The sequence below is a fragment of the Dermacentor andersoni genome, chromosome 4 (assembly GCF_023375885.2).
Source record: "Dermacentor andersoni chromosome 4, qqDerAnde1_hic_scaffold, whole genome shotgun sequence".
NCBI lineage: Eukaryota > Metazoa > Arthropoda > Arachnida > Ixodida > Ixodidae > Dermacentor > Dermacentor andersoni.
In genome coordinates this window covers 82,450,627-82,467,134 of record NC_092817.1, presented here as the reverse complement: position 1 = coordinate 82,467,134, position 16,508 = coordinate 82,450,627, and the positions used below count along the sequence as shown (strand labels likewise).

Below are 16,508 nucleotides of genomic sequence, written 5' to 3'. Positions count from 1 at the left end.
CCAAGAAGCTTTTCAGATGGAACAAGTACGTGTTTTGAGATTTCTGTGTCGTAACCTGGATCTGTGAGAATGGTCACAGATTGACCTTCCAGGTAGCCTGGCACTGTCGGCATTCGTTCTGTTCGACACAGGACTGACGGGTCTTTCTGCACTCGAACCAACTTTGTGTCTTCAGGTTCTGTTGCAATTCGGCACTGTTCGTGCAGAGTGCTTTCTTGCATTGTTTGGCCACATTCATAACCAGAACACAAAGCCTCATTGTGCTCCTTCATGCTTTTGGGGCAGCTCTGCGGCTTTTTCCCTTTCATATTACTTACGGATCAACTTCCTGTGGCTCCAGACCAACAGTCGGATAGCTTGTGGCCTCGTTTATTGCACATGAAGCAATAAGGCTTTCCTTGAGCGCCTGTTGGCTCTTGTGACGCCGCCCCACTCTTCACATACACATCCTCCTCTTAGCCTCTAGCCAGATGTGTTGGGCCTTAGGCTTCGAGACACTGATCCGCTGTTGTGGCCAAATTGTGACCAAATCTTTACAACCTAGCTCCTTCAAAAATACCGCAAGCTTCTGGTCTCATCGATGCAAAAATTGTTCAGAGACAAGCCTGTCTTTCGAGGCATCATGTGCTTTCGGTTTTGGCCAGCTCTTGCCAGTGGTCAAAATAACGAAGCAGCCTGCCTGCACATTGACACTGTTTCTCCATTTTCGGGTTTGGCCTCTCTGAAATTGACTGGGTAACCCTCTTTGATGTACCTTAACCTCTGAAGCAATATTGACTTCAGCTTTGCAACGTCAGTTGCATCTTCGTTGGACATGCATCCAACGACAGTGGGAGCCTCCCCCATGAGGCACAAATTTGGGGATAGACCCCACCTGTCATGAGGCCATCCTTGGTCAACGGCTACTCACTCGAACCTCTGAACATAAGCGTCAAGCTCATCCCGGAATTCATTGAAAGCTGGTATTGTGCGGACTCCAAAAACCTTGACTGCTGACACAGCCATTCTTGTGAGCATAGCCGTAGCTCAAGCAACTGGCGTTTCGCTTTAACTGTCGTGATCCTTCTTGGCAGCTTCATGATCTAGCGCAAATATCTCGCTTTCTCTCTCCTATTCCTTCTCTGTCCACTGCTGCAATGTCTTTCCTGTCCGTCCCAACTCTTTACTAAGGCCTGTCAGCTTTTCGGCATCCATCTTCAACCACTGCCCATAAACAGTGACTCTCGCAAGGCGTTAACAAGAGATTCGTCCTCTCGCTGATGCCAGAAATGTAGAGTAAAGATTATGGACAGTCATGTTTGCTGATGTGCGGTGCGGTGAAGGATGAAGCCATGGATGTTTAGGTTGATAAATAACTTATATTAGGACTAAGCACTCTATCGTGCGCTATACAAACAGAACGGTACACTAAAATACATGCTATACATGTATGCTAAGTCCCTACGCTACAGGTTCTTGCTTGTGCTCACGTCCTTGTCCTCAGTAGGACGCGCCTGTGATGGGACGATTAGGTCGCTGAGCAAAATGTAGCATGTAGACTTGCCGAAGTGCTGATTGAGCGGTGGGCAGCCCGAATGTTCAGGAATGGCGAGAGATCAGATTGACCAGGAACAGTACTGGCCAGGAACATTTGCGGTCAGGTAGTAGCGGCACTAGACGACATCCGTAGTAGCGCGAACAGTCGGGAGGTTGCCTAGGGGTTCACCTGGGCAGTCCTCTCGGTATACCTCGGCTCCTCGAATGCCGTGTCGAACCAGTCTTCATTTTTTTTCCCTCGCTGCACTCGAGCCTGCTACCTCCTCTTCCATTTTCTTTCCCTGCCGCCTCCACCTCGTGCTCTTTCTGTCTGCGCCGCGCCACCCAGGTAGTCACTGTCATTGTCCTTGCTTCACCACAGGCAGACAAGTAGCTGTGAATAAAACGTCCCAGTGGATGATACGCTGCAACTTCGGTCATGCGCTTCAAGTGCGTGAGCTTGTCATGGTACATAATTCTATTATAGAATTGGGTGGCTGTATATATTTAACTTGTGGACGGATTTTAGCAGGGGAAACGCTTTAGCAAATTAAACGTTCAGCAGATGAAATGTGCAACAAAGCCAAGAAGACAACTTGAGGGAATTAATTCTTTGTGAAAATGCACAATTAACTTTAAATTATTGTTAAATCTGCATTTGTCATCTTATATATAAAAAATGTGGAACAGCAGAATAAAAACTTGCTTCTTAGTATAGTCTAATGAATGCAATTATTCAGAAAGTATGGACTTGTAGTGTTTTAACTGCATACAGAGCTTCCTCTTTGCAACAGAGCAGTAATTTCCTGCTCTAAAGCATTGTTTGCTTGCTCCAAACAGCCAAATTTTCTGCTTCGAAAGCTGCTCCAAAACACGAAGTGTAACTTGCATCACTGCCACAGTATAGCTTCGACCAGTGCTCCAATTAGCACTTCAGTGGTCACGTGACTGCTGCCGCTTTCTTTTTTTTTTTTTTCTTTTTTTCTTTTTTGAAAAATCCACCCACCAGACTGTTGTCCTAAATCCACATCACTCCCACATGAATACCTAAGCAAAAACATTTCCCCAAGGCAACTACAATGCTTTCATTCCCGCATGTAAGCAATCTTAAGGGGGTATGGTAGGGTAAACTCCCCAAAATATTGAATTTGCAATTTTGGCACAGAAAAATTGACTGCATAACGAGGAACAAACCTGCTGAAGCGCGAACTAAGAGCGCCCGCTCAAAGCGGTTAAAATGTCGCGCCGAAGTAGGCCGCGTGCCCTGGCGTTTAAAAATAGCCAGCGGAGTTCGGAAGCCGGTTTGTTTGTCAGTGTTGCTTGCGGTTTTCTTCGTTATGCCGTGGTTTTTTTGCTTGTGTGTTTGTGGCAAGTAAATGATTTGCACTGAAAGATTATATATTTATTAAAAGAAAATTGGACATCTACCCAAATATAGCAATTTCCACAAAGGATACCTATACGGATTCCTCAAAAGAAAAGCCTCACAGTTGAATAAAAATTCTTCCTGGTCTCGCTCTAACCCAGGACCACCGCCGTTCTGGAGCAGCCACTCTACCATCTGAGCTAACCAAGCGGCTAGCAGATGGCAGGAGGAAGTGGAATTCAATAACTCGAAGCAAAGGCAAGAGTTTGACGTAATAGTTCTCTTCTACAAGGGACTATTACGTCAAACTCTTGCCTTTGCTTAGATTTGATATATTTGACTTCGCCCTGCCATCCGCTAGGTGCCTGGTTAGCTCAGATAGTAGAGCGGCTGCCCCGGAATGGCGGTGGTCGTGGGTGGAGTCCGGCACAAATTTTTCTTCAACTGCAAGGCTTTTCTTTCGAAGAACCCGAATGGGTTTCCTTTGCAGCAACTGCTACGATTGTGTGGATGTATCTTTTTCTCCTAATTACTTCCCTCCACTTTAGGGTTTCTGCACAACTATTAGGTCAAGATCATATATTAAGAATATTTCCCTTTATAGCAGATGTGCCACTAGTGGTGCTGTTGTAGCGTTTTGTCTTTCTTGTTGTACCTACTATTACGGTCGTTGTCGCCACTGTTTTGAGCTTCAAACATATTACTTCACCAGAAGATGGCACGATTGTCCAGAAAATAAAGCGGAAAGAGAACTTTTTTTCAAAGGTAATCGGTCTTCCGAGTAAATGTCTTCATGGACGAACACAGAACACCAATGAGTCGCTCAACCAACTGATCTGGTGCCACTGCCCTAAGACAAAATTTGTCAGTGCTTGCACATTGAATACAGCAACTAACAATGCTCTAGCCTACTACAGTGACAGTAATTCTGCATGAAAAGAAGTTCTGGAGGCCCTTTGAATTGTTCCAGATGATTTTGTAATATTGCCCTCGACAGGATGGACAAAGAGCGTGTTTACAGGGCAAAATTCTATGACTGCAGAGAGCAAGGAAGGACGAATAAAAAGGAACACTAAGAAGGGTTTTGGAGACACCTGCAAGAAAGTCAGCAGTGACATGTATTCTCCTGGGGCATTTTTAGCATCCAGAAGCAGTATATGAACATAAAACTTCATTTTTCTCAAATAGTGTTATTCAGGAATTCCTCAAATTCAATGTACCTTTTCTCAAAGTATTCATCCCATAGCAGTGAAACTTTATACACATATACTACAACCAATTATAAATACTTTAAACTAAAAAAAATTTCTGATATCAATGGTAACACTGGCACATACGTTGCAACCCCCTCCCCTTCCCCCAGTTTTTCTGTGCATACAGTGATATTATTCTTTTTTTGTGCATACTCCAAAGAGGATATATCTTTTTAGTTCAGGTATAACCTATGGTATTTATAATAACACTAATATCATCACATTCCTTTGCATGGTTGCATAGAAAAGGTACAATAAACACACCTGAAAATTTGGGAGTGGGCCACAGGAAAGGCAAATCATCTAGACAGCGTCTCATGTTGCATGCAAGAGCATCTTTATTAAGCGTGTGAAATTTGATGCGAATAGCAAGTATTGCATTAAAACAAACGTGTACCATTTACCCTACCATACCTCCTTAAGTGTCTCTGCTGCACTTTCTTTTTTATACTTGACTGTTAACTATTGCACCCACCATGGCATCTTAGTCGCTATGGCAGTACACTGCTGCTTTCAATGTTGCGTGTTTGATACGGACCATTCAGTGGGGATGAGATGAAAAAGTGCTTGTGCACTTAAATATAGTTGCCTAAGAAAGAACCCCTGGTTGTCAAGAGACATCTTGAGTCCCCCACAGTGTGCCTCTTAATCAGATCGGGCTTTTGGTGTGCAAAACCTCAAAATATAACTATTCGTTATTGTAATGGCTTATGTACTGAATGGGGTTCATGAGGTTACTTAAAATTGCACCTGGCAATAATTTCTGCTGTGAAGATTGCATTTGTTCCTGTTCTCTTAGTTATTAATCTGTGCATCATTGGTACCAGTGTCATGCACCTTAAAGTGCAGGCCATGGATAAAGTAATTGAAAAACATGCAAACTGTCTAAAACTAACTGCTGGGCATTTAAGTAAATTTGAGGGTAAGCTTTCTTATACACTGAAAAATGAAAAGGGATGAAAGAAATGGTTAGTTCTTAAAAATTGCTTATTGGTTTCATTAACTTGTCTTACATTTGCAGCCATGAATGGTACCAAACAGAGAGCCACGTCACAATCACAATACTGCTCAAGAACCAGAAACCAGAGGACATAAAGGCAAACTTCACGGACACAACGGCAAGTAGACTTTCTCTCTTGTGCTGCCTGATGCGTGAACTAATGGTGATGCTGCATTTTACATTCAGCAAGTTGCTTTCCAACAGTCTTGATACCCAAGTTCTGGATACTAAGTTACCTGACCTTCAGTGAAGGTAGTAGTTCTCTATACAATGAAAGACAGGCTCTTTGTAATGTATGTGCATGGTAATGGTTGATGTCCTGAACTGTGGGATCGTCAATCAATTGCCAGTCTTCAGTAGACTTCATGACAACCTTGGTGCCCTACTGAAAATGAAAAAATTGTGAAGCCACTTCACAAGGTATTGCCATTTACATGTTTAAGAATCCTGAGTGTAACAGCAGTTTTGGTTTGCTCATATGCAGTAGGTAATGTCAGTGTTGCCTTTTCTCATTTTCCTGAAAGCTTATCTGTTACCAGAAATCGTATCGGATAAGTGCTGTAATACTAGTCGGAGGACTCCCGCTGAAGATGTACGCAATGAGTGCTGACTACCTTCAGTCCTAAAACTAAGTCCTAAATTAGTCTCAATTTCTCATGTTTCGTAGTAAAAGATCTTTTACGCCTACCTTTCATGCTGGAAGGATTCTGGCTTGAGGGAGTAGGTAGAAATTCTGTTGCAAATATACTAAACGCCTAAATGCCTAAATAAAAATTGACTTTATCAAGGTCAGCTCATGCTTCCAAGAAAGCAAGAAAGAAAAAAAATTGGCATTTTGTCTTTTCTCAGTTGCAAAGCTAAATAGTGTTAGCACTTTGAAAACTCGAAGGTACACTGGCTTCAGTGAAAAGGCTTAATTCCAATTGGTTTCCTTGATTTCAGTGCTTAATGTCTGGAGGCATAGATAAGCAATGTCATGTGGACTACATGAATTGAAGCAGACGCTGTAAAGCTTTATCATTGTTCCTACAGAAAGTCTGAATGGGCAGAGCAAGGCTCAACTTTTGGAATCAATAAATGGCCATATTAGGATTTTATCTGGCAGCAGTATCTGTGCCCTTTGTGCTTGTAAGCATGAGGCCTGTAATGGACTACTGTCTGGGCAGAGGAAAAAAAACCACCTGTCAATCTTTCTGTCGGTCTCTTCAGTATATGGTGGGAACTTAGCAGCCTAAGCAGTCTCTTTTACTTTAATAAAGTTTTGGACACCCAGAAAATTTTATGCACGTGTCACAGCCAGTCCGTGATGAGACAAGACGTGTCTTTGTGACAGCGTAGTCAAATGGGTCTGTGATGGCCTTGGTTCATTCTGCCACAACTTCAGGTTACTACTTCCCTCTATGTTGTAGCATTCTCAGCGTTGCCTGCATGATAATTGTAGGCCTGCAAAGCCTTGTCAGATGAAGCTTTTTAAAGGCAGACTGGAGAGAAAATAAGTTTTGCTTCTGCAGTACCAGTCAAGTCTTTTACTGTGAACTTGGTGATCTGTGAGGCTTGGCGAACCAGAAAAGAGGCAAGAATGGAAAACAGGTCGCACCATGACCTTGAAAGTTCCCGCACCAGACTGCTGCAGTCTCATGGATTTCGACATCTGTTCAAGCCTAGTTCTTATTCTTATTAGTGTGACGACGGACTACATTGTATTGTAGAGGAGGCAAAGGCTGAACTTGGCAAGTTTCAAGAACTTGAGCTGTGCCATAATGGCCCAAATATGAAATTTTCAAACCTGTGCCGTCGCACTCGCATATACCTGCACTGTGGTATGGGCTCAAAATTTAGAAAAAAACGACACTTGAAGCTTCATTTTCTGTTTTTCGAACCAGCCTATAGCTGTAAAATTAGCTAAAATAGTATTGAAGCACTACTTTATTGGTCTAAACTGATTTTAGTGTTTCTCTTTTTAATTTCCCTTTAATCTTGCATTAATCACATGCTAATCCAAAGAGGTTTTCATTTGGCTTTGTGAATCTTGTACCTGTGTTCTGCAGATTTCTTTCACGGCGAAGCTTCCTTCTGGAGATGCTTATGAGCTTTCTCTGAATCTTGCACACCCAATCGTTGCAGAGCAGACTACTTACAAATGCTACTCCACCAAGGTGAGGCAAATCTTGCTTGCTATTGGAGGTTCACTTCTTTCTGGTGCCACTGGGCTCCTTGAAGTCTGTTAGCTGATCTGTAGGTGTTGCAGAGGGTAGTGATTGCTCTTTGCTTTTTTTCTGTCACCAGACCAGTTTGTGCAATGTGGTTCTAATTACACTAAGCTTCCCATGTTGCAAGCTGGTGCTCATGTGTACAATATAAACTTTATATATCTACAGCAACCTATTCTTTGAAAATTAGTGTAAATGTGCAGTCTCTAAACTTAATTTTAAGGGATAGCAAATTTTATTATCATAAACATGAGCTGTACTTGCAGATGTGTTTAGCATTTTAAAAATATAAAAACTGTTGTGACATTCTTGTCTCCAGGAAAGATGTGGGCTTGGGCACAAATTTTGTATAGGTATGTGAATTCTAGACCTAGAATGAAGTTCTAGAATAAAATAGAATATTTGTGCCCATTATTTAATTCACCTACAGTGTTAAATGAATTTCTGTATTCGTACAAATGCAACTGCAAGAGAAGATACATTTGTCAGTTAACCAAATGTTTTAAATGGGTGCATGGTTATGCAACTCGGTGCACCATTATTGAGGCAATTAGACACGACACTTACCATGTGCTTTGCATATGATTGGAGCCTAGTGTTACAAGTGTTGATCTGCTGTATGATATAGCGAAAAAGCAGGTACAATGAGATGTGCCACTTTGTGTGTGTGGTTTGTGGAGGACTGATAGGAAAACATTTCAAAGCAAAAGAACGCTGCAAAACAAAATGACTGCTTTGCCTGCTTGAGAAACTCAAACAATTCTTGCATTGAGTGCATTCGGTAGTGTCGGTTATACCAGGAACGTCCTAAAAAATTCATCGTGCCTTCTGCATAAAATATTCCCTCCAGGGTAGGGCTGATATAGAAAATTAAATAGGGCAACCTATTGTTAGTACATCAAAGTTCTTGTATGCACTTGTTAAAATCCAAGTACGTACAAAAGATGCAGCAGATCCAACAGGTTAGAATCAATATACAGCGAAGCTTTGGTTGAGTGCATAAAGGATCGAAACAAGTTTTATTGAATGTCCGCACAAAATGACATGGAAGGCTTTATTCAGGCTATTGCCTAGCATGGCAATGAAACATGTTTAAGGGGGGACGATCACTTTTAATGCTTGCTCCAATGGGCAGTTTAGGTCAAAACAGTGCTACAACTTTTATTTTCTATATTGAACATTAAATGCATACTGCCATATAGCACAAAGCAGTGCAGTGTCGAAATAGAATAAAAAGAAAACCTTAACAATTTGAATTTCTTGACCTGAAGCACATCTTGGGATTACAGAGTTGCAGTTTTGCCCGAAAGGTGAAGCATCAATTGTGATACCGAATTAGTAGACAGCTATGCGAAAGGATAGTAGTTTTATCGGCCATATTAACTTGGTACCGTTTGCTTACTAAGTGAATTAACACGCATGGTGTCAGCATGCACAAGCAGACATGAACACGTCACAATCTATGAATGTGGGCACTCGCTGTAGAAGTGCTGGTGCTAGCAAGCACGGCAGCAGCAGCGAGCGAAGGGACCTTCATGCCGTCCATCACTTCAACGCAAGAGCAGCTAGAACACGGCATGCACAAAGGTATAAGCAGTCCGCACCCTTTCAAGATACAGTGCACGTGATCACGCACGGCCTTGCAAATTATGCACTTGTTCACAATCGAAGCCGCCCTCCCCCCTCCTGCGCTGCCTCCCGTTTTCCTTCATATATGGTGCGTGAGATTGAGCCGTGAAATGCGCAGCTGCTGCTGGAACAAGACGCCACCTCCCCATCCCCCCACGGCCTTTTGCACGACAGAAGATGGCGCGTTTGCTCTCTGCTTTCTCCTGCACGCTTGCCAGATTAAGTCTCGATAGTTGGCTTCCCCCGTATGCTTTCACTCGGCCGTACAGCATGTGGCACACAGCGATGTTACCGCCCTTAGGCTTTACTTGGAACATCATGGCAACAGCGATTGCAAAAATTTGCTTGAGTGTCCATATACAGCTAAACCTCGATATAACGAAGTAGGTAAACTCTACAATTTGCTTCTTTATATCGCAATTTCGTTGTATCGAATGTCTACCTTTTATGCCAATAAGTACAGTCACCGATAGACTTTTCTTGCACAGAAAAGGGGTGCAGCATTTTCTTAATTATCATTCAATAAAAAAAAGCAAGTTTGAATAAAACAATTCATTTCGATTAATCTTGGGAGTCTGCCATGAATGATACGGTTTCATGCCACATAGACAATAGGTTTGTTCGATTCAGAAAAAAGGTGCACGGCACCACAAACGAAAAGGTGCAGGGGGTGCCGGGCTCTACCCACTTGCTGCAAGGTTCAAGGGTGCAGTGCACCGCAGCGGCACCTTGCCTTGCACCCCGTTCAATCGAGCACGGGGGTGCAGGGTGCACTGCTGCACCTCGGGGAATCGAGGGTCTAGGTGCAGTGCATCGTGAATAGGTGCAGTGCATCGTGAATAGGTGCAGAAGGTGCAGAGAAACTTGGCTGAATCGAATAGACCTTATATCTTCACATTGGCGGTACAGATTAAGTGTAGCCAGCAACACTTTTGCATACACTCCGCACCCGTGGCTTAGTGTCACCCAAACTGGGAGCAAATGTTTCATTTGCCTCTCCCTTCGAGTCACCGATATTCGAGATTACGCAACCTCCAATACTAAATACACGGGAAGACGGCTGACATGATACCACGTGGTCTTGGCAGGCCCACTTTTCCCACACGTGGCAGATTACCTCTAAATCAGCTTGCGCGGTTGCTTATGCGCTCAGCCGTGCTTACAGCCATTTGAGCCACGACTGAGACAGGCACCAGATATCGTGAACACACCAGCTTACCCTCACCCCGCACCTCATGCACTCATGATCACGTTACCGTGAGCTCGCTCCTCTCCCCCTGTCCCTCTGCTCATCCGGGAAGGCCGAACTCATGAAGCCACTATCTTTCTTGTCTCACCCTCACTTTCTCTTGCACCCAAAGCACAGTTTGCCGGGCGCGATAGGGTCTAATCAACCTTGGACTTCATATGGAACATGATGCAGCTCCACTTTGGCGGTCATTCTTGACACACTGAGGATTGAGAGGTGGATTTGCAAGCAGCGGCTTGTAATTCAATCATTTGAGCATCAGGTCGGTCGGCGGAAGTTTAGTTATTGTCTCGGCACACTGAGTTATATGGAGTTTCTTTGGACAAGAGGTTATGAAAAGTTAAATACCTCATTATATGAATAATTTCGTTATAGTGAAGTTCGTTTATCGAGGTTTAACTGTAATTGCTATTGCAAATAATAAAGCAGCATAAAAATCCATCCATCCATTACCATGCTACGCTTTAATCAGGCAAGGTGATAAACACACTTGAGAAAATAGGCCACCGAATTTTGGGGACTGTTGACCCACACAAACATATACCAAGATTACAATACTTAGGCCCAAAAGTTTGCCCACTCACAAGGATGCTGTTTCTCATTTGGCTGCATTTGGGCATTTTTCTTACTACAGATGCCCCTCTTCAGCCCCACGCACTGCGATTTCACTAGGCAGCATGCCCAACATGAGGCCCACTGGACACTTCTATTTTCTTGGCCATGAAACGTGTTGCTATGTAGCCTAAATTACAAAATACTGATTTAGCAAAGCTTTGCAATCATCCCTGGTAACTGTGTATGTAAAAGTGTTCAATATTTTATCACAAAAAGGCTCAACATTCTCTGTAGAATGATTGTTTCGTTTTTGGCTGTCCGAGACATGTCTGTGTCCCACGTCCATGAACTATGGACACTGTTCCACCTGTACGTTCGCACACCAATCCAATAGGAGAGCACACATATTGAACTTCGCCAAGCAGGTCCCAGACTTTTGTTATCTGTGCTTCTCCTCTGTTATTGCAGGCAAAAAGGGTGGGAATAGAAAGGCGAACTTTGGAGCTTTCAAACAGTACCTAGATAATGACGCCATGACAGAAATGACAAAAGATGACTATGCATAATTTGATCTTTTTGCTCCATCTCGTGCTCATATTTTGCTGTCTGTGCTGACAAAATAACTTTCTTTCCCCGGGCACTGAGTGCATATTCAGGTACAGTAGCCAATGAATTCAACTCCAAAAATTCGGACTTCTTTGATATTCTGGACTTCGTAAATTCACTGTCAGGGTTCCCATAAAGCCAATGCCTTTTTGCGACCCATTTTTTTTTACAAATATAGGCCCCAAGGCTTGATTTTCCGGGCTAAATCGCTTATTCCGAGCCATACTCCTCGATCTTGGAGGCTGCCATGTTGTATTTTTTGCTGGCTTGGCTAAGCTTGGCTTTAAGTGGCCTGCTTTATAGCCTCCACGGTTGGCAGGAGCACACGCCATCCTCCAGTCTTGGAGGTCAGGCCCGCTCTTCTCCGCCAGCAGTGATTGCCGGTGCAGTGACACTCTTGTCGACTCTATGTGGAGAAGTCATTCTTGCACAAGTCCAAGGAAATCTGACTGCCACCAAGTGTAGTATGAGGCAGGGCATTAATAGATTCTTTTTAAGCCACTCTATACTTAATAAATTTTATTTTTTGGGTGAACGAGTTTTTTGGACTGTTCATTTTTTACTATTTTTCTGTTCTCTATGAGGTCTGGAAAATCGGTCTGCACCTGTAAAGTTTTCATACAGTGTACGTTAGGCCTTGTAGATGTCAAAATGAGTGGTTTCTCACAACTGTTTTTTACCCTAATCTGATCTCCTTCCCCCCCTCCATAACTAATATATGCCCATGTTTTAAGCAGATTGAAATCAAGGCTAAGAAGCAAGAAGGTATCAAGTGGACAAGCTTGGAGTTCGACAGCAGTGCACCTGATGTCCCTGCTTCCATGATGTTTTCTGGCAAGTGTTTTTCTTCTGTTCTGTTTATGCAACAGGCCATAATCTGTTCAATACACAATATAGTAGAATCTTGTTGATATATTTTTCATGAGATTATAGAAAAAAAAAAAGCACTGGGAGAACATAATAAAGGAAGCCGCAAAAATAATTTCAACTAAGCCAGTGAGGTGACGGATGAGGCAGCATGCATTGCATGTATGCACGTGTGGGTTGCCTAGACCACCTAGGCATCTAAGAATCCTTAGCTCCGCCGACTGACTGCTTGTCACCGGTGCACATACGGCTCCAAACATGTGCGCCTTATCGCTCTTCAGTATGTGTGCAGAAAGTACATTGTTTTACAGCTGATAGCGTGACCCAAAAATTTCGAGGATTTTGCTTTATGTAGTGCTTTATTCAAAACGCTTATGTGAAACTTTGTGACACTTGAGGCGTGGGTATGGCACGTGGGACCTTGACTTCGCAAAGCTGTCAATTTGGAGGGATTAGGCTGTTTTCCCGCAAGCTTCCTACATTTCTACCTGTACGCGCACATGCAAACTTGGTAAACGTTCAGTAGTTACTGCGGCTGATCGTCTGAACCCAAACTGTTCTTCAAGCGCACTACCTTCAATGCAGTCTGTGAGTGGGATCTCGCCTTACTTGTCTATGGGCACAACCATGCCAAGGACAAACTTCTGCGACGGCATGCCGCCCACACCTCTGCCGGCTAGTCATAGCAGTGCTGGCTCATCGGTAGCTGATGACGAAAGTTGTCGCTTGACGCCAAGTCATTGTAACTCTTTGCAGTGGTTGAAAGCACTTGGAAAGCAGAGGAACATCAAAAACGAAAATAAGGGCACAAGTGGCACATGTAAAACGCTAATGGTGGTAACTTGTATTGTGCTGGCCATGTTTTCGGCATCAAGTGTGTGGATGCCTGAAAAAAAAAACGAAGGCACTATACAGTTTCGAAACTTTGGTCGCCATTCTACATTAGTAGTGCTCAAATACTTGAGCTGGTCTCAAAAATTTGTCTGCGACTAAATTTACTGTATACCCCCCCCCCATTCATTTTTCTTTTTTTTTTTTGCTTTCTTTTCTTTTAATCCTTATCACTTTGCTTCATGCGAAGGCTATGGGTCCTCAGATGTTAACCTTTCGGCATTCATAAATTTAGACGAATGCAAACAGGTTACCTGTCGCATTACCTTCCAAGAGTTGGTGCTTGTCTTATATATGCAGCCATGGCCAGTCTAAAGGAGACATGCACTCACTTGCCTTCATCATCATTCTTAAGCAGTTGTGTTTTGTCTCCTTCAATCTCCACCCGCCGTGGTTGCTCAGTGGCTATGGTGTTGGGCTGCTCCCGGCCACGGTGGCCGCGTTTTGATGGGGCAAAATGCGAAAACACTCGTGTACTTAGATTTAGGTGCACGTTAAACCCCAGGTGGTCGAAATTTCCAGAGTCCTCCACTATGGCATGCCTCATAATCGGAAAGTGGTTTTGGCATGTAAAGCCCCATAATTTTCCTTCCCTCTCCACTCCTATATCTGCCACATCTTGTAGGTGCACATCAGGGCATAGTCATCCAAGGCGAGGAACTCTAATGAACCTTCAGTGCCGGTACATTGAGACTCCACTACAATTTTGTGTGCATTCCAGTGGGCCGTTGCTGACCTGCAATTGTGGATGCCGAGATGCACTAGAAACCGTGCTTTTTAAAGCAATTCTTCACTACGTACTGGTGTTAACTTCTCCCATGTGTAGTTGCGATACTAAATTTAGTGCAACAGTGAGATCCTCCCAGGGTCGTCACCCCTGGATATGCAATCGAGAAGTGGACACACAGTGAACTTTGCATACAGGTCTTGAATGTCTTTCTTGATAACACCCATGTCCAACAGTTGCAACTGGCTTGTTGTGTTTGATGGAACATAACGTATTTACTCGATTCTAAGCACCCCCTTTTTTTCACAATCGCGATGCCCAAAGTGAGGGGGGTTGCTTAGATTCGAAAAATCTAGAATGACCCCCCTCCCTCTTTTCGCCGCGACATCACGACGAGATGGGTGCGAGAAATAACATTTTATTTTGCAAACATTCAAAAGAAAAATTGGTGCAGACAGTGAATGCTCAGTCATCGTGACTGCCGCTCGAGTTCGTCGCGCCGCTTGAACCGCTGCTCTCGGTATCCCACAGCAGGTCGTCTTCCGTTCCGTCGAAGTTGTTTGGGATCGTGCACTTCTTAAATGATTTGACCAAAACGTCCACTTGGACCCTCTTCCACGCGTCCGAAATCCACTTTGCGATGGTTGGTGGGGACGCTTTCTGCATCTTTCCCGTTGGCGTCTTCTACCGGTCAGGGTTTCGCACCCACTCTTCGTACTCCTGTCGGAGATTGGCTTTGAAGGGCTTGTTGGCTGAAATGTCGAGGGGTTGCAGCACTGGCGTCGTGCCACCCGACATCACAACCACGTCGCTATTGATGTTCCGAAGCTTTGTCTTTACCTCCAGGGTCAGATGGCCGCGAAACGCATCAAACAGAAGCATCAACCGCGTACCTGCAGGTCTGCCGAGTAATGATTCCAGAGTGAGCAAGCGCGTTTGGCGGCCTTGGATACGCGCTCTTCCTAACAAATAGGGGGGTGCTTAGATCCGCATGCAAACTTTTTTCCTAACTCTTTTTTTGTGAAAATAGAGGGGGGGTGCTTAGAATCGCGAAAATACGGTAACACTAAGATTGCTGAGGAAAGGTCTCTTCCAGATGAACTGTGCAGTTGTCCACAAGCACACCTCTGTACCCTTTGCACCCCAGTCATCTGTCAAGATAGCAAAGAAACCATTTGAAGATGTCGCACATTATCCATGCCTTCACATTATGCTGGCTCATTGCATAGCGAGAGTCGGATGCCTTCAAGTAGCACACTAGGGTTTGTCAGTCAGCTGCATGCTCCTTAAGGTTCGCAAACCATGCGACGCCATCAGTCAAAAGGATGTCCCACGTCAGCTGGCATGGCCACGTCGCACTGGCTAACACTCCTTGGGTTAGATCTTGTACCCATACATAAATACCTAAGAATGTGGATGTGGAAACAGCCGCTGCCGTAGCAGTTTGCACTGCAACATGCATAATGGGGAGGTTGTGGGATTGGCTCTCACCGGCAGCAAATTGTTCTTCGTCCACTTTCATTTTCTCTTTAGCTTGTCACTTCAATGAAAAACATAATTTCCACTATGCTTTCCTTGGTTTCATTATCTGTTGGGTCTATATGGTTATGACTAACAAAAATCCAAGCTCAGACCATTCAGAGAACACGGAAAGTTCCCAATTAAGAAAGGTTGGGTGCTTTTCTCTTGCCATTCCGTAATAGATTTGTTGGGCTGCAACATAGGCAGCACTTCTGCTTTCTCGTACTTGAATGTTTGAGGATGCACATGTGCTTGGCTGCTGTTTTCTTTTTATTATTACTTGTGATGCATCCATTCCGCATTTTTGGGACAATGTGGAAGTTGCACTTTCTTGAAAAGATGTTGGCCTGTACAGTCGAACCTGAATATATTGAACAATTATATAACTGTTGTGTATAACTAAGTTGTAATATCCCCTTAAATTTTTGTACACTCTATGCTCGTTAAAACAGACCCGCACGGCTGCTGCTTAGAGTGCGGCCACGTGGGTGCTGTATCTTGAAAGCGATCTGCTATGTGGACAAAGTGAGCCCAGTGACAGTAGCTTCGAGGCACTGTGCTTTCAACGCTTAGTTCATGTTGTAGTGAGACAGCACAAAGGTGTATTCACTCGCTGCTGCTGCCACGCTTCCTCACTGCGTTTTGAGAATTTCCGTGGTCATTGAGTTAGATGTGTTCATGTTCACCTGTGCACAGATGGCACTGTGCACAGGTGAATTTACTCTGTAAGTGGATGTTCACAACTTCATATCATTGATAAAACTATCCTTATTTCTCATGGCTGTCTACTAATTAGCTATCGCAATCAATGTTTCGCCTTTTGGGCGAAACTGCAACGTTTGTTTGTCAGTTTCTTTGTTCATTACTTTGGACGTTCGCCGCTCACTTTTTTGCAATAATGTTGTTAGACATTGCCACCAAAGTTCCGCAGGTGAGGAGTTTCAGATATTGTGGACTTCGAATAAAACATATTTTTTGTTGGGTTATCAGGGTCCGTTGTAACAAGTCGACTGTACTTTCTTTTTATGTATTGAATTACCTTTATATTTAACTTTTGTGATCCCTTTCAGATTCAATATATCCGGGTTAGGCTGTATAACCCAGTATTAGTCATTCTAG

General features: G+C 43.7%; 1 protein-coding gene across 1 annotated transcript in view; it reads left to right on the top strand.

The window, feature by feature from the left end:
* LOC126536393 (protein SGT1 homolog) overlaps window positions 1-16,508 on the top strand; it is a 35,414-nt gene that overhangs the window by 16,419 nt on the left and 2,487 nt on the right. Inside the window, exons 7-9 of the mRNA XM_050183331.2 lie at window positions 5,156-5,252; window positions 7,183-7,290; window positions 12,121-12,217. Of these exons, the coding sequence (XP_050039288.1) occupies window positions 5,156-5,252; window positions 7,183-7,290; window positions 12,121-12,217 (302 nt within the window). The remainder of the gene's footprint in view (window positions 1-5,155; window positions 5,253-7,182; window positions 7,291-12,120; window positions 12,218-16,508) is intronic.